At 40.5% G+C, this 25,576-nt stretch overlaps 3 protein-coding genes across 17 annotated transcripts in view; 1 reads left to right on the top strand and 2 right to left on the bottom strand.

The window, feature by feature from the left end:
- CPAMD8 (C3 and PZP like alpha-2-macroglobulin domain containing 8) overlaps nt 1–2,248 on the bottom strand; it is a 55,750-nt gene extending 53,502 nt beyond the window's left edge. For all 3 annotated transcript variants that reach the window (XM_085313630.1, XM_085313632.1, XM_085313629.1), the window contains exon 1: nt 2,068–2,248. In XM_085313630.1, coding sequence (XP_085169756.1) covers nt 2,068–2,150 — 83 coding nt within the window. In that variant the 5' untranslated portion in view covers nt 2,151–2,248. The remainder of the gene's footprint in view (nt 1–2,067) is intronic.
- Nucleotides 2,249–7,165: 4,917 nt separating this feature from the next.
- On the bottom strand, nt 7,166–19,561 carry HAUS8 (HAUS augmin like complex subunit 8). Of its 4 annotated transcripts, XR_014896890.1 has the most exons (13): nt 19,527–19,561; nt 19,378–19,451; nt 19,249–19,304; nt 18,876–18,978; nt 18,100–18,213; nt 17,472–17,554; nt 16,747–16,818; nt 16,081–16,239; nt 14,912–15,053; nt 13,983–14,124; nt 13,358–13,492; nt 9,324–9,538; nt 7,166–7,315 (listed from the first exon to the last, which is right to left on the bottom strand). XR_014896890.1 is itself a non-coding variant. In XM_085313637.1 (12 exons), exons 1-11 carry the CDS (start codon nt 19,547–19,549, stop codon nt 13,372–13,374), a joined length of 1,089 nt encoding a protein of 362 aa, XP_085169763.1. In that variant the 5' UTR covers nt 19,550–19,561; the 3' UTR covers nt 7,301–7,315; nt 13,358–13,371. The 4 variants fall into 4 exon arrangements, 3 of the variants coding, with proteins under 3 accessions (XP_085169763.1, XP_085169762.1, XP_085169761.1); XM_085313637.1 differs by lacking the exon at nt 9,324–9,538 and having other exon boundaries at nt 7,301–7,315; XM_085313636.1 differs by lacking the exon at nt 7,166–7,315 and having other exon boundaries at nt 8,398–9,538.
- A 609-nt stretch (nt 19,562–20,170) lies between these two features.
- The window catches only part of MYO9B (myosin IXB), a 45,777-nt gene continuing 40,371 nt past the window's right edge, over nt 20,171–25,576 (top strand). For 9 of the 10 annotated variants that reach the window (XM_085313625.1, XM_085313624.1, XM_085313621.1 and 6 more), the window contains exons 1-2: nt 20,171–20,252; nt 20,758–20,858. The gene's annotated coding sequence lies outside the window, so the exon portion shown is untranslated. The remainder of the gene's footprint in view (nt 20,253–20,757; nt 20,859–25,576) is intronic. The other variant, XM_085313619.1, reaches the window with a different exon arrangement.

The following is a 25,576-nucleotide window of genomic DNA, read 5'->3' as shown; positions in this document are numbered from 1 at the left end:
AGCTTAAGCGGCTTATGGGATTCAACCCTTAATATTTAAATAAGTGCACTAATATTAATGTTTCTATACAATGAAACTGCGATATATGACTAGCTACACACAAACAGGCTGAAATTCATGAAAGAGTAAGATGATAGTTGAACTTCCAATAGAGTTTTGTAGATTTACTCTTTGTTTTGAAACAGTTTAGATATTTTAATGTTTTTGCCTTAATTATTTTTCATGCCTCCATCTTTTAGAACTCAACTCGATAAACAAGAAACGCGACTCTCTCTCTGCCCATACCCAGCACTTTCCAAATGCCAGACTCGCATACATGTAACACTTCTAAACCACAAACTTAAATAAAAGCAACTCAAAAATCTCAGTTGCAAGATTGGGCTCAAATTTTCGGTTTTGCTAAACTTGTTTGAACAAAAAGTCAGATCTTGTGAGGTTAAAAACCCTGTCGTCAAAGAGGAATTATGGTAGCAGACACAACCACGCAGGTATGAAACCACCCTAACAGATACTCTTTACATACTACGGCCCTTGTGTTTCTGAATGGAATCGTTACCATTCCTCGGTGCTGAATGGCACCATGCCATGAACTCATCAACTAAAAGCATTACAGTCTTTCCATTACAATCTCTGAGCTCTTTGATGTGCTGGGGTGTTAGCAATATATTCATACCCTCTTGATGACATCACACACCTTTCTGGGGTTTTTTTCTTCCCCAAAGGATTTTTTAAACAAGGCAGTTCTTCATATGACTCTTCCAGCCTTCTCTCTCAGCCCCTTGCCTCTCTGCCATTCCATGAACCAGGTTGCTTTAGTTCATGATTAATTATCACTTTGGGATGGGGATGATGGTGTTTTACAGCCCCCAAGTCATCTTTTATCAAATTCCAACCCCATGTTTCTCTCTCAGCAGGCCTCATTGCCATGGAGATCCCATTACCCCCAAAGGAAGTTCAGATCTCTGTGGCATTTGAGTTGCGTTGCATGGGGTACTTACAGACTCGAAACCTTATGGTTGCCAGGTTTGAAAATTCATCAGAACAATAATAAATAACAATAAAAATTTACTACTTAGTCTGCAAATTCTTGCTAAGAAAAGCATAACTGATCTATCTGGAAAGAGAGAAAGAATACCATCTGCATCCAGTATGAAATGATTAGATTCAAACTGTCACATAAGCACAGAACTATAGTGCCATATGTGGAGCACATGTATTCACATGGTTCAAAATTATTGCAACTCTTTGTGAAGTATCAGTCTGTTGATATGACTAAGTCATTTAATAAGTGGCATTTGAATATTAAGTATTTAACTCGGCAATGAAATAGTTAACTTGACAGGGACTGGACAGATCCCGTAAGGGTAAGCATACTTAATGAACAACTCCGTCAGGTTTCACCAAAGCTTGGCAGGATGCAAAATACTTTCTAGTAAGCAAGAGAAAATAAGGAGTTCTGCACGGCACTCGGTTAATGCAGCTACTCAGGAGGTCAATGGACGTTAATAAGCTAGTGATAAAGAACAAAGCGAACCTTAACCAAAGTTAACCCAAACACACTGGGACGACCCGGGGATTCAGTTTCCAATAAGCCAGAGAAGTTTCCCCGGCGTGTAACGTTTCTCCTCGGGTGGCTGCGCCCCAGCAAAGGTTTCACATGCCCGGCGGGAGCGGCCAGGGCTGCCTCGGACCGTCCCGGCGCAGCGGCAGCCCCTGCGCAACACCCCGGATTCCTCAGATAACTGCTCGCAGATAAAAGCTTCGCAGCCCCGCGCCGGAGGAGCCAGAGACAGGTATTTCCAAGCAGATTTTTTTGTTCGCTTGTTTTTCGCTACGCACTTTTGCGCCGGCGAGCACGAGCGCGCAGCCCCGCAGCGGGGCGGCCGGGGCTCGGCTCCCGGACCCCAGCCCCTCGGGGGGCACTTCACGGGCTTTGTTCGCGCCCCCGGAGCCGCCGGCGGGGCTCRCCGTCCCCCCCTTCCCCGCTCCCCGCCGCCCTTTACCTGCCCGGGCGAGGCTGCCGCCCGGTGCYCGCCGCCGGGCGCGCCACCTCCGCCCGCTACTTACTGCCTCTCCCGCGGCTGGGCTGCGCTCAGGCTGCAGAGGCTCAGCAGCAGCGGCCAGGCGCGGCCGGGCCCGGCGCGGGGCATGGTGCTCCGGAGCTCTCGGCGGGCTGCGGCCGCCCTTTGTTCCCGGCGAGCGCAGCCCGAGCTTCCCGGCCGCCCCGCCGCCGGGCTCGGCTCCCCGGTGCCTCTGGCCGCCGCCCCCGCCGCGTCCCCGCCCCCGGGCCGCCCCCTCCTGGCCCCGGTGCCCGCTCGGCTCCGGCCGCGGCTCTTTGTCTGCGGCTCCCCGCCCGCTCCCGACAGCGTGCACCGGGGGAGGGGGCCGGGCCCCGCACCGCCGCCTCTCGGCCGCCGCCCGCTCCCCCGGCCCCGCTGCTCCGGCCGCCGCTCCTCACCTTCGCCACCCGCCCTGCTGCCCTGACAGCCCCGGCCGGCCTTGCTCCCCGAGGGCTGCTCTGGCACCGGCTCCCCTCCTCCTGCCCCAGCCCGCGGAGGAGGAGACCTGCCCGAGCTCTCTGGCTTCCTTCCGACCCTGACGGTGCCCACGGCTCTCACCCAGAGCTGCAAGATCTGCAGAAGCTCTGGTTCCTCAAGGTCCTGTCAACTGGGACCAGCGCACAGCATCTACTGCACGGTCTGGTCCCAGTAACTGAGCGCTGGTACTCAGGGGGGCTTCATCAAGCACTGCCAAAGAACTGCTTGCCAACTCAAAACCCAGTGCTATCCTCCTCCACTCTTAGGCCCCAATCTATCCATTCCCATCCCGTGATCCCAGCCAGTGGTTACAGGGGTTGGGGACAGGAGAGGGAGCTCTCACTGCACCAGTCGGATGCAGAGGGGAGGTTACACAGATCAGGGCAAAGCAGGGAACCTGGCCTTTATCTCCTCAGTTTTCACTCTAATTTTATCTGACCGTATCCATCTTCTCCTCCTAGTTCTTAACACCCTGTACACGCTGTATGTACAACACTAGCAGTCCACCTTCTTTACCCAAATGTCTTCAGCTGGATCTCTAAGGCAAAGCTGTTCTTGAACACAAAAAGTTATGCAAAGATCGCTCAGACGGAAATTGCAAGAAAAAAAAACCCTCTCGTAGCTGGTCTTTAGCAGGAAGATGTACAAGCAAATCATCCATACTCAAAACAGCAGCAGTGATTCAGGGTGATGGAATAAACGCCATGCCTCTATATATAACTATCAAGGGAACAATTTCTCTGAGCCTTGCTGGAGAAGACCCAGGCAACCCAGGATCCCAGGTGCACCTCAAGGGAGCTGAGCTATGCCCTCAGTAATAAACGAAAACCCTTGATACATTTTTATAGTTAGAGCTACGTTTTTTTCGAGTACTATAAACTTGGCTTAAAAAATAAACACCTAGGAAAAGAGAATTTTTTTTCAAATCTACTTTTTTCTAGGTTAGCCCAGTTATTTGCATCTCAGTTCTGTATCTTCTACAAATCAGTGATACAGGGCCTGACATTTCATTTAGTAAAAATACAGCTCTTTTCAAAAGTCTACTTGGTGGTACACCAAAGACCCTTTCTTCCAGATTCTGACAGGCAGAATAGCTGATCAAGTTAATAAAGCTACTAAACTTTAAAGTTATTTTTCTCTCTCAAAATTATTTCAATTGTCATATATTTTAGTGGAGTCATTACCAGTAATACATTTTCTGCAAGGCAGTCAACGCCCTGAAAATATAGTCAAAGTAGTGACGTTTTCCTGGCTACTTCAGAATAGGATTTAAGAACTTGATCAGTCCACAGTCAGGACAGCAACAAAATGCTGGCTTTTTTTTTTTTTTTTTTTTTTTTTTTTTTTTTTTTTTTTGAAATTTACAGATTTTAATGACTTCTAAAAAAAATCATTAACTCAATAACTCTTTAATAAATCTGGATCATCTTCAATAATGGGTAATACTGCCAGATGTTGTTACATTTTCTTGCTTAAAGCCAATGCTAAATCGGCACTGTCCAATGATCTGTGGAGAGGGTGTAACAAACCTAGAAAAAGAGGGAACTCATTTTGTTGATAAAAGAAAAAGAAAAAAGAAAAAAAAAGATAGACTGGGACTTAAAAGAAGTGCTTATCACCTGAAAATTCTTACACTAGACAACTTAAAAAATAGTCTCAAATTGAAAGGACTGTATTTTGCAAAGCTCATTACAATTTTTAGGATTGGACAAGAAGAGTCATAGACAAGTAGTTTGGAAGATTTTTAAAGAAATTATCTAGTCCAACCTCTTATATTAAGGCATAAATAAATACATGTAAACCGACCATCCTTGACAAATGTTTGTCTACAGATGGTGTTTTCAAAGTTGTCCTCTCTAATTGTCAACATCAGGGTGGAATATTGAATAAATTCTATTCAGTATAATAAGAAACTCAGAATTATGCTCTCACTGCTGAACAAGAGGTTTTTAAGGATTGCTCACCACCTTGGGAAAGGTTATTTTTATTTATTTTTAATAGGATTTTTCTAGCTATAGCTCATATGTGGGAGGAGTTGCAGAATGTCTTGGAGCAGCTTTCAGCTTTTAATATTATGTAAGCTGAATCCATTTTGCTTGCTGCTGTGCTATTTAAGCACAACTGTTCCTCTCCTGCTCACTTCATTGCTCATGTATCTTCACATGACAAAACAATGCCATGAGAGCTACCAGGGGACTCTTTTGTCTAAAATTGAAGACACGTGCAAGAAAGCATGAAGTCAAAAAGAGGCCCTCCTAATGCATCTTTTCCCTCTGTCCTTAAAGTATATAGAAGTTTTCCTCTGATCTCCCATTCCTCAAACATCATGTAACTGCAGTCTAATGTTACTATTACTCTTTTACTAGGAGTTAGTTTTAGCTATGATGGTCAAGGATGTAAGCGAGGCAGTATCAGTAAGGAGACAGATATTTTGTTAGACTGCATTAATTACTTAATACATACTACTACTCTTCACAAACCTTGCACTAGTACTCTACAGGGTGACGTCAGTTCAACTGACGTTATACTGTTTTTATAAGAAATTAAATATAATGACATTTTTAAGAGCTTATTTTTTTTCTTACACATTTTCTACACATACTAATTTTATGTTTCTCCATACTAAATGCAACCATGATACACAGTTGTGATTGTAACTCACTTGCACCAATTCTGTCAAACCTAGGTTTCATTTGAAATAGCTTATGATATTTTTGATTWAAAAAACCCATTGGGTTTTGTAACACAGATTGGCCTTTGAGACTCAACTCGTAATGGAAATAGCAAGTGTCTAAATTGAAGCGAGTGAGTTCTTTCGTACTGCTGCATACTGAACTAAATCAAGCTCATTTAAAATTTAGACCCATAGAGATCATTTCCAAGCAAACCGGCTAAACCTTATGAGAAGCAACTTATGAAGTACACTAAAAGGGAAATCTTTTCATTAAAACAAACTAGATTGAAGTATGCATTGACAAAGCAAAACCTGGTAATTTCAAATTCTTTTTCAGCTTCACTGTTTTCTCAGAAACATCCATACAGCCTTCTACTATGCCTCAATTTTCCCACCTACAAAGTAACTAACGTTAGTCTCCTTCCTAGGGGTAATACCTGAGAGCACTTTGAAAGTCTTTTATTAAAGACAATAAGGAGGGCAAAATGAAAACAAAACACCTCTCATTTTCATACTGTAACATCTACAGCTGATGCACAACACCTCAATAGCTGCTATTATCAATATAATGACTTTGATACTAGTTCTATAGATGGGGTAAATTTTGATTGAAACAGCATCAAGTTTTCAAAAAATAGCTATTGTTACATTTATCCCAATCATCCACACTTGAACACAGAACAGACATGCAAATGGTTCCTTATAAACTCTTGTGCCCAAGATCTAGGAGGCTGGTACCACAAAAACTCACTGCAAAGTGCCACTAAACATCCATTCTGAGTCATCCAAATTGGTACACATTTCATCTTTGAAAAGCCTCTGGGTATGGACTTGAAGAAGCAAAATAATCCAGCAATGAATTGAGGTATGCAACAGAGTATATTTCTAAGGCGGAGCTCCACCATATTCAATGTAACACCATAACATTCTTGAATACTAAACAGGATAGTCCTACTTTTCAGAAATCACAGCTAGAAATTACCACTATTTGGAGTATAGCTTTTTTTTTTTCTTATCATTGTTCTTATAAAAGGATTTTTCTCTTTTTTTGAACTAAGGATTTTCCATTTGATATTTACGGATCATAAGAAATATCAGACAACCGTAGACCCTAATTAACGAACTTCCTTTTGATATTTACTGACTATAAGAAATATCAGTCAATTACAGCCTCTAAAGACTGCAAGCTGTCTTCTAATTATGAAAGTATGTGCTATCCTGTAAATAAGGCTAGAATCAGCTTGGTCTGAAAAAAGGAGGCTTTAGATATCATTTCAAACTATTTAGTTACTGAAATGGAATTTTCTGTGCCTGCCAAAATGAATCCTATTCAGTGTGATGCAACAGGTGTTGGAATTCCAGCAGCTGCCTGCAACCCACATCTGGTAATGGTTAGGAGTTTAAAGGAAGTTCTGTAAGAACTGCTTATGTATAAAAACTATTCATCAGTCAAATCTATGGGCCATATTCAGCCACCGCTTGCACTGTGCATAGTTCAGATTTTTATGTCGTTTACAAAAACCGGAATTCTGCTCCTCATGAAATTTTAGGAATCTCAGGCACTTGTCCAGGTCGAAAGTGGGTGTGGAATTCATGTGGCTATACTGGCATGTCATAGAGGTGAAGAAGAGCTTGCAGTTATACAGCAAGGTGTGAATACATCTAAATTGTACAAACATGTAAGTTAGATCTATGCAAAACCATTCTCTCCATCATTTTTCTCTTGAGAAGAGTTTTTCCCATGTCCCATCTACTACTGCATAGATTAAACTACATGTGCAACAATTATTAGACAGGTACTGGTCAAACAATAGATAACACCATGCTCTAGAAAAGCTTTGAGCACTGCTATTCCCAGTTGTGCCCCCCTTTGTGCCCCTTCCTCCTCATATAGGTTTGAATCAGTAAGATTACTCAAAAGAATCAAGTGGTAGGTTTATCAGTGCTTACCCCAATTCCAGTGCGCTGCCTCAGCAAGAGTGTTACGGCTCTAACCTGTCACAGAGATGTCCAGGCCCAAGATCACAGTAAGGCAGAAGTGGTGACGGATATTCACATATTAGAAGATTTTGGAAACACTTGCACATATTGTATAAATAAAGTGCTGCAGTAAAAACAGAGCTATTAATGACTTATTCCTGCTGTTAAATCCTGTACTCACTAAATTTCAAAAGAAGGTAAGTGAGAAAATGGGACAAGTAGTTCATCATCAGCTTTAAGGGAAGCCACAATCATTATTTCCCCTCCCTCCCAATGGAAAAACATGTGTCAGTCATTCCAAACTCTGGGACAAGAATAAGGTCTTAGTTAATTTTTACAGCACTATATTCATGGCAAAAAAACACACCCACTTCTTTAACCATTGGCTTTGTTCTCTCTTTTTTATGTTTCTGTAACAGTCTCCTTTCTGTTAGTCAAACATAGATATCTAATGTAGAAACTGCTAACTGCAGAGTAAGTGTCTACTGGTTTTGCCATACTAACCCAAGCTCACCAGCAATAATGTCTTTTTACAGTAACTACATTATCAGTTCTGATACACACTGGTAAAAACAAGAGTGATCCTGCCTCATGGGAATACAAACACCTCTAGAACAAAATTATCAGGATAGATCGATTAAAGAGTTCATTCAAAAATAAGAATACAATCTGAGCAGCACACAGTGATAGTGAGAATATGATTATTATACAGCTCTGAAAAAAATGCCTATTATTCATCTACCAGAACAGAAGAAACTGAACTCTCAGTGTAATACTGTATTTTAAATTCTTATCAAATGACTGAAATAGTACTAAGAAACCATTAATAGGGGCAGATACTCATTTAGAACAGGAATGTGCTTAATCAGAAGCAAGTGACTGTCATTTGTGCATTTAATAAATTGCTTTTTAGTTGTCTTCTATTATAATGAATTGTAATTTGCTACAGGCTCCACATATGATTGATATAATAGAAGTTGTGCATGGTCTTAGCATTTGGTGGAAGTTTTATGTACAAATCATAAGGGACCTAGAGAGGCTGTGGAATCTCCACTCAAGTTATTCAAAACTCAGCTGGAAAATGCCTTAAGCAATCTAATTTACTTCGAAGTTAGCTCTGCTAACTATTAAATGATTCTGTGACCTTTGTTCTGTAAGGAATTGGAAGTCATTATTCCTTTTTCTCAATCTACAGAAAAAGTCTATCTGTAATAGCTTTGCAGTTCAGTTAAGGAGGGTATCAGATTTGCTGAAGGTGTGAGGAACCTTTGATAAAGAGGACTGGTTAGAGGAACCTTTTTTAATCACATGAATCATACTCACTTGAAAAATTTAATTTTGTTCAGTTAAAGTGAAGCTGTTTTTAATTTCTCAAGGCAGAGAAGGTAGCAAAAAGAGGTTAAAGACTCTTGATATCTTTGGGTATTGCCTATACAGCCTTTGGTAAACAGGTAATATGCTTAACCTGCCCATATGCAGAAGAGGTACAACTTTACTAATATTGTTCTATAGTAAAGCTGATAAGCATCACTTTGCATATGGCTTATCGACTTGGGATCAGCGCTGTATTCCTACAGTTCCATGTCTTCCACTTCAATTACCAAACATTGTCTAAAAATTCTGAAGAACTATGCAACAAAAATTGACTGCTGAAAGGACTAACTGGCACAAACAGAGTATCTTTTGGGGTAATAATCCTGAAAACTCTACTGTTCAGTCAGCTACCACTTTTTTTMTTTTTCTTTTTCTTTTTTTGCATGAAGTAGATAGTAAAACAAGAAATGAAGTTTGGGTATCACACTGGCCATCTCTGAAAATATGTGAGCTATATAAACCAAAAAGTCTTCTATGTCTTCTAAGAAGCAAATTGTGTTTGTTCCCTTAATGTATAATGTTTAAAATCTTGAAATAACAGGAAACAGGATAGATCTTGTACATACACAGAAAAAGAAACAGGATAGGTCTTACAGATACATTAACACAGAGATATTTTAAAAGAACCTGATGAGCAGCATTCGAGACTATTCTGCAAACAAAGTCCTCCACTCTTGTGCTTGTTTTACAGACCACACACAAATGCAGTGGAGGAAACAATCTAAAATTATTTCTGTGGGTTGAACAGGAATGCTCACATAATCACTGGAAATGCTCTTAATTGGTGTGGCTCAGTGGTGCAATTCAGAACTGTTAGATTCTCCGCCGCTGTGGAACTCTTTTCATGTCCTGGCAATCACAGTCCAGCCAGAAGTTTGTTTATCATTTTCAGTATGAATTTCCGGATGTCCAACAAAGTAGTATTTACTCCAAGGCAGGGAAGACTGCAGTAATCCAGTAAATTCTCATTAGCCTAAAATGCAGAAACATCTGCTGGGGTCATGAGCTGCTTAGTTGCTGTTGATGAGCAAAGAATCAGCTCCATTTGCAGCTAGTGTGAACAAAGAATTAGAGTGTTGGGGGCTGGAGGTGAAGAGACAAACAGGCCTCAATTATCTCCTGGGCTGCAGCTCCACTATAGCACACCACAGGCAAGTAGGGATGCTCCCTTATGTTGACCCCTGATGACCCTAACACAGGGAGCACAGGAATTGCATCAAAAAAACACTTTGACTCAGCCTTTCTGAGCTGGTATAGAGACAGGCAATACCAGCCTAACTCAGAGAAAGTGGTCAGACCTTTCCAAGAGATATCAGAATCCAGGCAGGGCAATTTGCACAATGCAAAGTTAGTTTAAAATGGTCTTTGCCAGTGGCCTTCTAGACAACTAATACAGCAGAGTTTTGCAGAAGACAAATATCTCCATCTCTGTGGCTTGTCCCCCTCCCCCCTTAGCACTCTCAGTCTTCCCTCCACCCAGGCTCTCAGAGCTAGTTGGCTTGTTTAAAGTTGTCTTTACTCTTTGGAAGAAAACAAAAATGAAACAAGCTAACAAAAACCTTAGGACACACTGCTGCTATCATTTGAACAATATGAACTTCTGGTCTGAAGGATGAATACATAGGTATTAAATACTGCACTAGTTCAGACAGAACAGGCCTAAATGTACATTGATATCAGAAAGGGAACATTCTTAATTCTAGGTGCAAGAGAAAAGAGAGACTGGTAACCAGTAAAGAGCKCTGTTACCACTCTTAAGCTGTTCAAGATTCCTACCAGACTCAGAGCTTTTGAGATATGTAACATTTCCAGAAAATAAGTGGAAAATACAAAATAAGTGGTGTCATATCTGCTTAGCCCCTGTTCCAGTGATCCTGAAGTCTTTTTTCTTTTTTTGTCTGTACAGTCTTAACTGTAACAGGATCTTGCATTTTAAAATAGTCATAGACATTAAACGCTAAAACACTTATTTCTTCAAAGAGCCAAAATGAAGCCACTTACAACTAATATGCAGGCAGATCAAAATGGAAAAGACTCAGTTCAAAACAGTACAAATTCCTTCCTTAGACAGGCTGAGCTGCTGTATCTAACGCTTGTTCTACCATCTGTACAAAGACTTATTCAAGAGTTCAGCTTAAGGAAAAGAACAGCCAGAATGTTCAAATCAAGACACTGTCTGTTACTCTTCTGAAACAATGAGTAACACATCCCTGAGCACTTTGTTTTGTACATGCATTTGGCCTTTAGCTCCTTTAACTGTAGACTCCCACTCTGCTTGTATAGATAATGACTGCCACCTGCAGCATCAGAGATGAACTACTGCACCAAAAGACTTAAGAGCCTCTAATTCTGACCACTGTGAGCAGAATCCCCTTGCACACATTTCTTCAGGGGAGCGAATGAGTAGTATTCCACTTCATAGTATCAATGAGCAGAGTGAGAAAGTCCTGAAGGAAGCTGAAACTACCTAAGACCTCTTCCAGCTCCAAAGGGGAGAGCAAAAGGGTTTACAAAACATTATTAAAATTGGAGCATGCACACTTATTCTTTAGATAGAAACTATGTCCCTAAGATCAACTACGCATTACTTAGAAATAAAAGTACTTCTAAAAAAAATTTTAGTTGCTTAAGTAATATTTTGGTATATATACTAGAGTATCTTAATGGTGTAAAGTCACTTGACTGAAAAGGATATGTTTAATTTAGGAGTCAAGTATTTCCTAAAACTAGGTATTTATTTATTTACTTTTTTTTTTTTTTTTTTTAAGAATAGTAATCACAGAAAGCAATGAGTTCTAACATCATGAAATTCTAGGAGAAACACGTCTGCCTTGTATCTGTGCAAAGAAAAAATTATCAAAATAGTATACTTTTTATTACATCCCTCTCCTGTCAAATTTAAGAACCCTCTTAATTTTCTAAGTACAATTTGAGTGTCAGAATGACGTATTTCTGATGAGTAGGTTAAAGGTATGAGGACAGACAGCTTAGAAATTAACCTAACCTACGAAAAAAACAGTTGCCCAACCAGTGGTTTCATTATAYATGAACCTTTATTGAGAGTTTTACCCAGGGAGGGAAAAAACAAAACAAAACAAAAAAAAAACACATAAAAAGACCTCCCAACTTGTTACTAACTCAAGAATTGTCTGTTTAGCAAAGTTCTCCTCCTGTGGCCAACTTCATAGCTGCAACTCATAGCAGGACTATGATCCTGCTGTTTGCAGCATCTATGATTCATGGCCTGAACAGCAGTACACACAGGTAACCCCAACACATTTGAGGAAGCAGAGACTTGAGGATAGCAGATAACTATCTTATAGTTACTTGTTGCCTTCCCAATGGATAGATTGGAATAAATTTATTAAACCAAATTTAGCCCACAGATAAATTGCTATGAATAACAACAATAAAGTTATACACAAAGATTCTTAATAGCTATTTTACTTCTCATCTAGTACACTGCTCAACTTACTGATGCAGTTACCATTGCTTAATTTAATACTATTTTTAAATAGGAGGAGACAGAATCTAGCTAGACCCTTAATACCAGCAACAAAACCTGAAACATTTATGAAGTTTATGAATATTTCAAATAGTGCAAGGGGAATGCTCCAAACATTTTTTGAGCAGGCAAAAGAAATTGATAGACACAGCTTAACCCAGAAACATACCAGTATCCAAACAATACAAAGAAGAGCTTTTGAAAAACCATCACAGAAAGAAGTTCCACGGGTACATAATATGGGATACATGTTTTTCAGACAGCTACACACATTCCACTTACAAAAACGGAAAGTATGTTGGCAGGGGGTGGAATGCAACACTTGGAATATATGTTCATAACAGCTATTTTCTGTTTCTCATCCAGGCACTTGCTTAGTATTTAGGTTAGAGGTTTCTCTCCACATTCACAATCTTCTGGTCTCAGCACTTCAAATGCAGTAGGATATGGCTTGCCATTCAGACTAGTTAATGCCTATAAACCCATCACTGCATATATTGTTTAGCATTAGCCCTATACAAGCCCAGATAGAAACAAAAGCTTCTGCAGGAGATAAATGAAAATATTCAAAAATGAAGGCTATTAGTACAGCAGTGAAAGACAATTTTTATTATAAAATGAAATTATAGATCCTTAAAAAAGTGTCAAGTTAATAGGAAAGCATATCAGACTTAAATAATTTGTTTCCAAGACAATTAAGTGACAAAAAAACAAACTTTACTGTCACAAGTGACCAGGTTCTTCCCACTCRTCAGACTCACTATTAGCTACCCATTTAGCTTTTCCTCTGGCCAAATAAAGAAACAAGGGACAACCAGAGTTCCTGCAGAAGTTGCTCACTGAATGATCAAGGCTCATGCTGTACAATCCTACAGATCTCCTGACTAGATTATCAAATGCACAGTACCACATGCAAAATTCCACATCTATACTCTGATATGTTGCCCTTTAAGGAAAACTACTCTGGAAAGAAATGCAAGTCAGTGCACTTGAAGCCAGATACAAGATGGTAAAACAAGAAAAGCATATAAACAATACTTGCTAAGAATAGCATTTCTTACTGTTTACCTTTCAGTGCTGTCAAGGAGAAAAATGATGAAGAAAGTGCCACGGGAATGAGAATTCACATCTGAAAAAAGATGTTTCCTCACAGGACAGCATGCAGAAGAGTTTAGTCATATATGTTGCAGGTTTCATACTCTGGTATTGTTGAAAAGCTGGACAAGTCATTTACTTAAACAAGAAGTAAAAAGATAACAAGTCTGTTGGCACTGGTTTAGTACCCACCTATCAGTAAAAGTTTAGTTGAAGTACCAACGTTTCACAGCATCTAGTCCATAGTTCTCTTCGCATATTCTTTGGTTATGCAGAGAAACTTCTTTACTGACTTCAAATGACAGGTTCTGCACTTGTGTGAAGCTCCTAGAACAAACCAAGCAGACCAAATCAGTTACAGTGGAGGATCATAATTTCCTTTTAGGCACAAAGGCCACGTACCTGCAGATTCACAAGATTCTCCCACTCTACAATAACCAGAAGAAAAATGTAAATTAAGAATTTGCTTCTCAATAGCAAGAGTTTGCAGAAGAGGAAGTTTGTAGAACAGTAAGATAGGTGCGTGGGTTCAGGATCTACTGGCCTTCAAAGATTTGAATTGTAGCCTCTTCTTCAGGAAGGGAGGAAAGGARATCGATCATATTACCTCTCTTCCTCCTGCTCTCAGTGATATTCCGTATTTGTTGACACTACCTTCAGAGAAGAAACCTTTCTCTGAATACAAACAGAATTAAACTTAGTGCTAACAGTTCTCTCAATTAATCCTCCAATACACACGCTGAATTCAAAAGTTGAAATCTATAGGTTTGTCTGAATATTGAGTTGGAGAGTCTTTTCACTCGATTCTTGTAAATACCTTTGAAGCTCTTTATCCAGCTCCTGAAAGACTTCTTTAAGCTCTTTCAGTACAGGGGATGCTTTTGCATTTTCTTCTGCACAGCTAGGCTTAACTTCTGTCAGAAGCTCCTGTGTGACAGTTAAATGCTTTTGCAGTTCATCTACAATATAGAAGACATTTAAAACATCACTCAGAAATGCACAGTAGCATCAATAAATGCAAGATTACTCAACAGCTGAATAGTTGGAATAACCAGAGATAAGYGAACCAGATATTGGAAAAACCACTGCTTGATCAGCATTCACAAATACGTAACAAAAAAATTATGAAAGCCAAGTTATTTAATTTGAATTAGGAAGATTAACTGCAGCAAGAGGTTATTAAGATCAGCTTTCTTGATGCTAAACAGACCAATAGTTAGAAAGTTTTTGCATAGACTTCAGCACATACCACAGGTACAGATTTATTAAGCAAACGCACTGATTCAAGATATCATGCAATATACTTAAGCTCTAGTTTTACAGAAAACACAAGCAAGTCTTTCTATATGGCTATATCCCTCAAACACAGAAACAAACAAATAAAAAGATCAAGATACTACAACTGTACAACTTGCATATGCATTAGGAACAAGAAAGGAGAAAGAGGAATGGGAAAGCATTAAAAAAAAAAAGATAGAAACTTGCTAAAAGAAGATGTAACGGCCCTAACTTAAAAACCATTTTTCCTGCTATCAGATACAAATCCTGAACAGTACACAGATACAAGAATTATTCATAGCAAAACACATGGCTAATGTTGCAGCCTGGTATCCATACAGACCACAAGAGCGGCATACAAAATTCATCCAATGGCTATAAATAAATCCAACAGTAACGATGTAAGCATTTTAGCAGACTGAAAAACACTATTTATGAAAGTAAATTTGAAAATTCAAGTTTTCCTACCCAGATATGTTAGTGTATCTCCCTCTATGTGTATATTCTTCACAGGTAATTCGTGTCTAGTGGCATCCAGGGAAGTTGCAAAGCTTTTATATTGCTCTTTAAACTGTTCACAGACGGGAACAAGGGGAGCAAGTACTTCCATCTGAAAAGAATACATGATGAACTACCACTTCACCACAGACAAGCCGTTTTAGTATTACGGTTAGAATGCATGATCTGCCTTATAACCCTATAGACTGTGATTCAAATCTGGTTCAATACAGGAAAAAAACAAACAAGTATCACATTGAAATGCTCTTTGATAGAAGAATTCGTTTGTGTTACCTATTCTACTGTTTAATAGGTTTTATTCTATCACTTCAAAATACCTAGGTCAACACCAGTTTCATTCTCACTGTAGTTCCTACAGTGAAATATAGCTGACAAAATCCTTTGCCTTTGATCTTTGGCCTGCAGATATAGTGTATTCACCAAGAGACAAAAGTCTTCATTGTTTAATTTTTGCAAATTGCAAATCAGCAAATATGCACTGCATATTTGTTAAAAGCAAACAAAAGTTTAGGTCTTAAAATTAAGTATTCCAGCAATACTATCCTTTCAATTTGACATAATAAAACAAACAAAATACTGAGAAAGATGGGAGGCTTTAGCTTCTAAGATAATTTATTATTAAGAAAGTTATCAGAAAATTGTCTTCTTACAGCAAGATCAGAATWACTGTTGTCCAATATATAAAAATAAGACAGATAAAGGACAGAAGGTGCTCACCTCTCATCTAAGAGTTAGCATCTCAGCTCTAGCCATGATAACTGTAATTGCAAAACTGCAAGATGTTGATGCAGTTTTAAGCCACTTAATGTCTCTTCTGCATCAACTGTAAGCTGCTCCGGCAGCTGGTGCACTATTGCTCCCCTTGCCTAACAGCTCTAACTTCTCCCTCCTGCCTACTGCCTATCCACAAGGTGGAGTAGGAAAAAAAAAAAAAAAAAAAAAAGTGACAGGTATTTGTTTAGGTTACCAGAGAGCATAATGTGCCACAACAGGAAGTAGACATTTAGAGATGCATAAAATTCTATACCAGCAGGCCAAAGAATCTGTCTGAAGAAAGGACTATTTCATAACAGAGCTTGTTTAAACATAGGGGAAGTGTGACCTGTAATAAAGCCTACCTGTTTATTCAACACATCTTCAAGCTTCTGCTCTCGCTCTTCAAGCAAGAATTCACGCTTCAACTCATAGAGCTTTTCCTGTTTCCTCTCCTTTTCTTCACACAACGTTAGCAGGTTTTCTTCCGTTTTTTCCTCCAGCTTGGCAAGGTTTTTCCCTGCCTATTAAATCCAAAAATACTCATAACTAAAATGATGCTACATGTAACTAATTAACATTTTCTGAAGCAGCACATGAAAGCCTCAGATTTGAGTTCAAATAGCCTCAATTAGGGAATTAGAGACCTCTTGCAATAAGCACAGTACCTTTCAGTTAAAGCCTCTCCATCTTCTCCCCCTATCCCTGTTGATACTTTTGTAAAGAAAAATTATACACATTCAGCACTAAGTGAACAAAGTAATCACTACACCTTTGAAATATAAACATTCTCACCTCCAGTTTTCCTAAAACTTCTGCACCCTCCACCCATTTCATGAAGAACTGGCATCAGTCTAACAAACTGGCACAGAATTCACTCCAGGAGTTTTCAAAGCAAGTTGTGCAGTTCTACAGCCATAAACACGTAAAATCATAAAAATCTAACTTCTATGGATCAGAATGCATAGAACTTGATAAGGAAGAGCTGACTGATTTTTATCTGAAGTATCAAATAATTAACTGACTCTCACCTTCACTCTTAGATAAGTTAAAAGCAGTGTCTGAGATGCCAGCCATTTCTTCAGAACATCAGAATCAGATTTCTTAAAAAAAAATAAATAGAATAAACAAAAAAAATACTAGTTCAATTTCAGTAAACATTTTTTTTCAGCATTCAAGTAAATAATTGGAAATCTAATTTGTGCCCATAATCAGCATTATCAACAAGTCAGATGTATGAAAAAGATTGAGTTTTTAAACATTGCATGTTAATTAAAGATACCTAACTGGCTTATTTATTCATTGTTCCAAACTTTTAATAGCATTTTCAGCAGATGTTCAAGACACTTGTAGAGAACTTGAAGTTTCAGTGTTATATGGAATGCATTGCTGTGTTACAAAGCACTTCAGAATTAGGTTGAGTCATTGTTAATTTCTAGTGAAAAAGTGTCAGACAATTTAAAGATAATAAGATATCATTAAAAAGTACAGACAGGAATACAAGAACTGACATGAACAAACGCTTCAACTTGAGCAGACTCTCTACCACAAGTGATGGAAGCAAAATTTCAGCCTGTGTTGTTGAGATTTATACCTGTCCTACTAGCAGTAGAACAGACCTACCATCTGACTTCTGCCATAAGGCTTTACATCATCCTGGAAACCTTAACTTTTGTTACCAAGATTAGAGATAACGAGAAAACACTCATTTGGTACATTTCAAAATAAATATTTAAGATAAAGCAGTGAGACTCACCGCATTTTGTTTTTTTCCACTTGTCCTTGTACCTGTTTTGCAAATAGACTTTGAACTAGGAGTCTTTTTGAGGAGGCTTTTGTCTGCATCAGAACAAGAGAGACATTATTACTCTTTTTTTTCCCCAGGATGCATGAAGCAAGACAACATACCATCAAGTTCAAAGGTAAAGAGAATTTTGAAATGATTGTGTGTTCCAGTAAGAGATTTGTGCTCTGCTTCTGGTTCTGATTATATTCATGAGAAGACGTGGCTCATATAAGCATTTTATACTGATATTCAGCCTTACATGACAGTTACAGATAGATGTGGTACAGTTTTTAGAAGGGCTGATTAAAACCCATCTGTGGTAGAAACGAAGATTTGAGGATGCTTTGTTCTTTAATATTACACCTCAAACTCAAAAAAGAGTACCCAAAAGACTTTCAAAATCAAGAGGATAATTTAATCCCCAAAGACCTCAATACCTCTGCTTAATGATGCTCATTTAAAAATAAGATTTACCTTTGTTTATCTTTAACAGTATCTTCATGTGAATACTATACACCATGAGTGTTACTAATAATGAAGTTACACTATCATAAACTAAAAATAATAAAATAAGAAAGCGAATGTGGGTGGTGCTTACCATTAATAGCTGAAAGATCAAGGTCAGGTCGAGTAATTTTATCTTCATCTAATAAAGTGGATTGTAAGTCACCTTTCTCAAAGCTGGTCTGATTTAATGAACGAGGGACAACATCTACAGAAAGAAGCTGTTATCAGACTAAAATAACTAGAACAGATTCTGCACAAGTTTACAGTTGTATACCTTTTCACTAACTTATAGCAGCATCAAGAGAACTTTTATAAGTGTACCTTATATACAAAACAAAGTAGTTCAGAACTTATCTTCAAACATTTCACAGCTAAGCAACGACACTTAAGTGCGAACAGTAAATCGGGATTTTCACATTAACTGCAATTATTGCAAAAGAATTAAAAAAGGACAGCTTTGCAGATAGCTATACACTCAGGGACTTGTGGTGTTTTACAATTAGTTTATTGTAAAGATTAAAGAGAAACCTGCAGCAATTAAAGAGGCCATATTGAAAGAATAGCCCAGTTTTGCAGACAAGGTAAGAGATATACTTATTCTAGACAACTCAATTGTCAAATACTCAATTCTAGATTAGTATTCTGTGAGAAAGACAAGAGTTTAATGCACTTCAGTTTATAACTCCCAAACCCACATCAAGTTCATGCATCTTCATTCTCCATGCATACATCTTCATAAAAGTATCAGTGCTAAAAGTAATACGAAACATCAGCTCTTCGAGACATCTTTTGAGTTGTGAGGAGTTCTACAGGTTAGAAATAAAGGTCCTCAAAGAACAACTTTTAAGTTATTCTGGCAAAACCTACCAGAAGTTTTGCACTTCTGAGGAAGAACTGATCTGTTTTGTTGGCTCCCTCCTTTTCCAGATGGTTTAGTAGCAGAAGTTGTAAAMGAACTTGATGAACTCGCCTGACAACCAAGAACAGATAAAACTGAACATAAGCAGCAATTACAAGCAATAATATTATTCTGCTTCTATTTGGATGAGGACAAACAAACAACTACTATCCTAATGCATCTTAGCGCTTTGCAAGACRGCTGAGGACAGTCTTAAGTTCCCATTCCAGTCTGTATCTATTTGTTAATAAATAATGGCTCCCTCACATCCAAACTGTCATTTGGGATCATTTCTAGCCTTTGCCAAGACACCCCCCCCCCTCCAGCCAGGAGCCTAAGTACCTGTTTGTTTCCCTTCTTATCGTAATGCAGGTAGCGAGACTTCACGACCCGTCCTCCTGGAAGAGAGGCAGGGGGAGTTAGGCCAGGCCACCCGCCTCGGCGCGCTTCCCCTCCTCACCCCGCGCCTACCTTTCCGCTTCTGCCCAGACGCCTCGCCGCCCGCCGCCACCAGCGCACCGGAGGTGTCCGCCAGCGCCGACACCCTGCAAGGACAGARCGCGAGGTGAGAAGGGCAGCGGGATGCGCGCGCCCCCTCCCTCGCTGCTTCCCTCCCTCACCCGCGGGACTCCTCAGCCGCCATCGCCTTCAAACCGCCCGCGCAGGCGCGGCGCCGCCGCGAGGCGGGAACGCCGCGCGCCCCCTGGCGGCGCGGAGGCCGCCGCACGCCAACGGCCGCGGCGCTGCCCCCCCCCCGGGGCAAAACGGTCGCCTCACACGAGGGCCCCCCGCCTCCAGCCTCCCCTTCCTCCTCCTCCTCCTCCTCCCTCGGGGCTCTGCCGGCGGAGGGGACGCCGCCGCCCGCGCTGCGCCCGCACACCAGCGCCGCAGGCCCCGTAAAGCTGCCTACGGGCCCCGGGAGCCTGGCACCCGCTGCGTTTTTCGCCCGTGGGAACCGGCGGCGCTTTTCGACGGCCGAAGCCGGAGGATCCCCASGCCGCGCCCGGGGAAAACCGCTGGAGAAGGGCGGCACAGAGCTCCTTCGGCTTCCACAGGAACCCACCCGCCTCCCAGCGCCGGGCGCCGCCTCAGAGGGCGCCCGGCTGCCAGCCGCTCCCGAGCTCTGCGAGGAGCCGGCGCCGGGCGGTACCGGCGACGCTTCGCGCCTCACGGCCGCGGCGGGCGAGGCAGACGGGGGCGGGCGGGGCGCATGCGCGGTGCGCGCGCGGCGCTGAATGGGCCGCCGCCCCGCTCCCCTCCCCCACCCGGAAGTGCCGAGCGGCGCCTCGACGCGGCCTGTGGCGGGCGGCGGCGCCGGTCGCCAGCGCTTCCCCCACCGGCCTGAGGTAGGCGGCGGCGGCGTGAGGTCCCGCGCCCCGGTGGGCGCCCGCCCTCCTCCCCTTCTCCCTTCACGGGCTGAGCTGCTGGGGGGGGGGGGGAGGGGGCGGGGCGGGGCCCTGGCGGGCGGCCGGCCCGCCCGGCCGTTTCCCTCAGGAGGCGGTGGCGGCCGAGCCGGGCCGGGCCGGGCCGGGCCGGGCCGGCCGAGCGCGTTGCTGGTGCTGCCGCGTTTTGCCGCCGCTGTGCCCGGAGCGCAGCCGGAGGAGCGCGCCTCGCCCGCCTCCCCGTGCCTCCCGCCCCGCACAATAGGCGCCGGCAGGGTCTCGCCGTGCTGCTCGCTCCCGTCTCCTGCTCACCGCGCTCCGCGCCGCTTTCTCACGCGGTGCCTCCGGGCCGCGGTGCGAGCTGCCTGCACGCGCCCGCAGATGCCCCCGCTGCCTTCTTCGTCCGAGCTTCCCTAAAACTCTCTTTTGTTTGTTTGATTTTTGGGGGCAACGCTTGACAAATATCAAGGCTGCTGCTGTGTTGACGCCACGCTTTGTCACGTTGACCATCGTTGCCTAACTGATGTGTGCCTTTCGCTGTTTATGTCTTGGTAGTGTTTGGTCTTTTGGGTAAGTTTGGCTTTGCGATCTTTGGAATGTAAAACTTGTGCAAGCTGGAGGCGTCTTTTTGTTGCGCATCTGTAGACTAAATGTAGCAGAGTTCTTTCCAGATCCATGGCTGTTGTGACAGTACTCTTGATATAGTCATCCTGACATGAGACRTGACTTTCTAATATCGTTGTTAGTCTTTTTATTACTCTGTAAATATATTGGCGAAATTCTATACAGCTTTGTTTGCAAGTTCTCTGTGAAAAGTGAGAGGTACTTTGTATCCAAATGAGATCTACTGTTCCTTGATTTCAACTTCTGGATGGGTGGCAATGTAGTAGAGGTCTGGAGATGATCTCAGGCTTCTGGCATATGTAATTAGCCTTTCAAAGATGTCATCGGCATCCTCCCATGTTACTCCTTAAGGTGGATTGGTATCGGTTTGTCTACCTAGCTGTTTGCAGATAAGACTTTGTCACAGGTAGTTAGGAGAGATCTAATTTCAGGTCTGTTAGCTGGAGTACATGGCTGAAGTATGTGCCCTAAAGTAACAGTGTGAGGCAACTCTTCATTCCAGTTTAATATACTGGTGTTACACCCATCCAGTTTTAGTAAGTCGGTGGTGCTTTTAACTATGTATCTCCTCAGGAAGAGGTCTAGGAGAGAAAATGTAGGGAAAACAACATGAAGAACTTCTCAGGTAAATGTATATTCAGTTTAGTTTCAAGACTCACTGAAGGGCTCTCCTCTAAAAAGAGTTATTTTTGATGATTTTCGTCTTTGAGCTTCAGAAACAGTACCCCTAACAATGAGATTCTTTACCCACTGTAGTCTGAAAATATAGTAACAGCTACTTGTCAGGATGATGTGTCTTAGGCTGTTTACTTAATTGCTAGTGTTAACTTGTTAACATCAAGCTTGGGAGATAACTACGGTAACATTTTGGACCTGCTTTTATAGAACTGAACTTTGTTGTTATTACTATGCATGAATATTTGTCTTAACAAAAAGCTTTTTCAGTAGCTGAAGATTAGTTTGTGCAGTGACAGGGCAGCTGTCTATGGAAATGGATATTCTAATCAAAGTGGGAGGATTACATTTTTCTGTGGAACCTTATATGTTTGTGGAATTGGATAGTTTACAAAGAGCGAGTATAGATGATGAAAAATTTAAATGAGGTGCACCTGGTAAGTAAAACTTTGTACAGACARTTTTCAGACAAATAGTGATTCAAACATCAGACCTATTGAATAATTCTGTATGAATAACTGTTTGACTCATATGCACATAGTCGAGTATTGCTTAGGCTAAATATGGCCTTTCCGTAGCTGGATGGGCAAATATCATGGTTCTCATATCTTAGGAATTTAAAAAGAAAAAAAATTCTAAAAGATGCAACAGTATTAGCTATTTTACCAGTCAATGGAAAAAAAGTCATGAGTTATAATTAAACAAAAAGTCCATGGTTCAGTATGTTTTTTGTGAATTTGAGGGATAAAGGGGTTTATTAACTCAAGTTTCTAAGAAAAAAGACATGCTTATTCTGCCTGTCTTCTCTGACTTTTGAATTTTTTGGTCAATTGCAGTTACATTTTATTGAAACAAAAGTCTCTAACATGGTTCACGATTTCTACACTGTTAATTTAAATATGGTGAATGGCTTTTTAGGAGGGCTGTGTACCAGTGGATGAGGTAAATAAAAATGTGTACTACCACAAGTGTTAAAAAAAACAAAAAACAAAAAACAAAAAACCCCCCACCTTTTATTAGAAGAGTAGTGCTTTAGGGTTTAAATCTCATGCTCAGTTTATAAATGCATGTAAGGTTTTTTGGGTTGAGTTTTTTTGCTGTTCTTTTTAAGAAGAAATCTAATCAGAGCTGACTAATATCAAGGAGTAAGGCTTGAGATACTTATAAGGGATTTTTTTCAGTAAGAGGCTTTTTAGCAGATTATCTGTTTTCTGAACATATTGGTAATGTCTTTATTTCAGAGAATGAAAATTCAGAGATTTCCTCTCTTAGTAGATCATGTTTTCTTCGTGTAGCGACTTACCAGTGGCTTGAGGAGTTGCTTTTATCTAGGCTTTATTGTGGTGTTTGTAGCTGATACTATGTTACCAAATGAAACTCAAGGCAGGTCACAGCAAAATGTGCCCTTCTTTCAAAGATCAACAGTGTTTAATAATAAGTGTGTTTAAAGTGATTTATGATGTTTGTAGGTTCTGCTGCTGTTGAGCCTTTTCTTTAATTCACATAGTACTTAGACCTAAAGTTTCTTAAGAGAATTTCTTATCAATGTAATTGAGCAGTGCAATTTTGACTTCTTTTGTTGACATCTGTAATGCTGTTAATGATAAAATTAACAAAATTACAGAAAGTGGTGAGATTAGTGTCCAGGGCTCTTCTGATTATGCTKTCTGCCACAAATGCCCTTGGTTGTTTTGCCTTCATTCCTTGTTTTTTCAGCTTCCATTCTAAGAGTCACATTATCGTTTCTCTTGAATCAGACTCAGATGTACATCCATAATTCTGACATCACACTCTTTTAAGGTAATAACACGTTGTTAGACTTTTAACATCACTGTGAACCTGGGCTTGTTGAGGTTAAATTGTACATCTGAGTAATTAAGAGGAAGTAGAGGTCTACATCTTAGGTGATCTGAGAGCATAGATTGGGATCAGGGTTATAAGGGCCATAGTTCCTTCTCAGTTCTGTACTCTCTGTCTGTAAGGAAGATAATTTCTTTGACTTTCCTATAATACTCACATTGCAATCCAGTATCTTGATTAGGCACTCTATGGCCAACATTAGCTTCTCTGGCAGTGATGACAAGAAAAAGTAGCAACAAATATGTTGTGGATTTTCATGCTCTATTCAGAACTGCCTCTTTAGGGGTTGAAAAAAGAAAGAGCTTTTGATTGAAGACAACGAGGGCTCTAGAGTTCTTTAGTCCAACAGAACTGTAGACAACCAGGGAAAAATGTTGAAGTGTAACTAGAATGCTAAGCAATTTTCAAGTAATCTACAAATGCCTGGAATATTCAAAAAAARGGGGGGGGAGGGGCAGTGAAATTTAATTATGTTCTACTACATGCAACTGTGTCTCTCTGAAATTTGCTATGGTAAGGCTAAAGCCTAACCTGTAAAGTACAGTTCGTTCTTGAAGTTTTATGGTCTCTCTACAACCTATGATTTTGCTGGAAATTCTTGCTTTGGAAACCAAGAATAAGTTGTAGTTGAATATTTTTGAAATTGTTGAATGTTTGCAGTTTGATTTAGGGGGTTCTTTTGGTATAATAATTGGTGATTTTGATATTAAAGAATATTAGAGATCAGGCAATTGTAATATATTTCTACTTTTGTATTGACAAATACTTGGTGAACAACGTGAGAAGCTTGAAGCTTTCAGATTGAGGCATGCAGTACTGAAAACGTGCATGAAAATATGAAGAACTGGAATATTACAAAGTTTGTCCTGGACAATTTTGCTGTAATGGTAGCTTTCCCTTTTTAGCTTCACTATGATTCATTGACTAAACATGTGGTCTCAAATTATGGCCTTATTTAAGCTAAACAAATACCTTGTGCCGATGGGGACAAAGTCATTTTCTAGAATTTTACTACATCACAAAATATTGGCTTTAATGCATGTTATGAAAACTGATTTGTTTAGTAGAGGTTTAAAGATGATTAGAAAATAGCATCAAAATTACCATATAGAATTGGTGTTTTTTGCTTCTGTATTTCTAGTCTGGACAAAAAGTAAAATTTTGAATTAATGCTGAAGTACATAGCCTACTACTTTTTTTTTTTTTTTTTCCATAAAGCATTGAAGTAGTTACCTGAAATACTGCTCTCCTGGGTGATTTCAGTGGCAAGGATAACCAGTTCTCCAGTGATGAACCAAACAGTACAGCCTCATGTTGACTTAATTATTGCTAGTGCAACGATTGCATTGTTGACTAGTGGGTTTTTAGTACATTTTGACTTGCTTATAGCTTATGTAAAATTAATATTACTTTAAACTGTTGGCTTACAGGCTTGTTATATTAGTGCTGTTGACAAAGACACAGTTACTTTGTAGAATTTGGAAACGTAGGGGTGGGGGGAAGGGAGAGTAACAAAATCCTGGAAAGAGATTTTTAGATTGATTAGACTTGCTTCCATTCTTCTCGATGTGTTTGAATTATCATTCCAGGATAGTTCAATACAGAGGACCTATAACTGGTACCTTCTGTTTAAATTTGTCTAATCCTACTTAAAGTTTCCCATTTTTCTTCAATCTCGCTTGAAAATAGGTACCTTTAAGTTGCGTATGTTATATTGGGACAGCAAACCCATTGATTGTATAGGGCACAAATCACACATCACTGTATCCCTTAACATGCTAATCCTATGCAGCTGTTGCCCCACTCATGCCCACAGTAGTACTGCCGTCTAAAGGATTGAACAAAAGATTAGAATCAAAAACTTCTCTAATTTTGCCTGATTTTTGTCTTGCCTAGCTTGCCTGATTCTTCCCCTGTGTTTGCATCTGTAAAATAGGAGTACAATGAGAAATAATACTTTGCTGTGTTTTGCAGATGCTGATAACTGTACTTAGTCAATTTTAAGTACTGTGAAGACATTTACCTAAGCTACTAAAGGCTTGCGAAAAGTAAAACTCTTTTAAATAAAACAGAAAGGAGTCTGAATGTGAAGTCTAAAATTAGTTGATGTGTGCTTGGTGCTAGCTTCT

The sequence above is a fragment of the Rhea americana genome, unplaced genomic scaffold (assembly GCF_003343005.1).
Source record: "Rhea americana isolate MKP2758 unplaced genomic scaffold, rheAme1 scaffold_390, whole genome shotgun sequence".
NCBI lineage: Eukaryota > Metazoa > Chordata > Aves > Rheiformes > Rheidae > Rhea > Rhea americana.
This window is presented reverse-complemented; position numbering and strand designations above follow the sequence as displayed.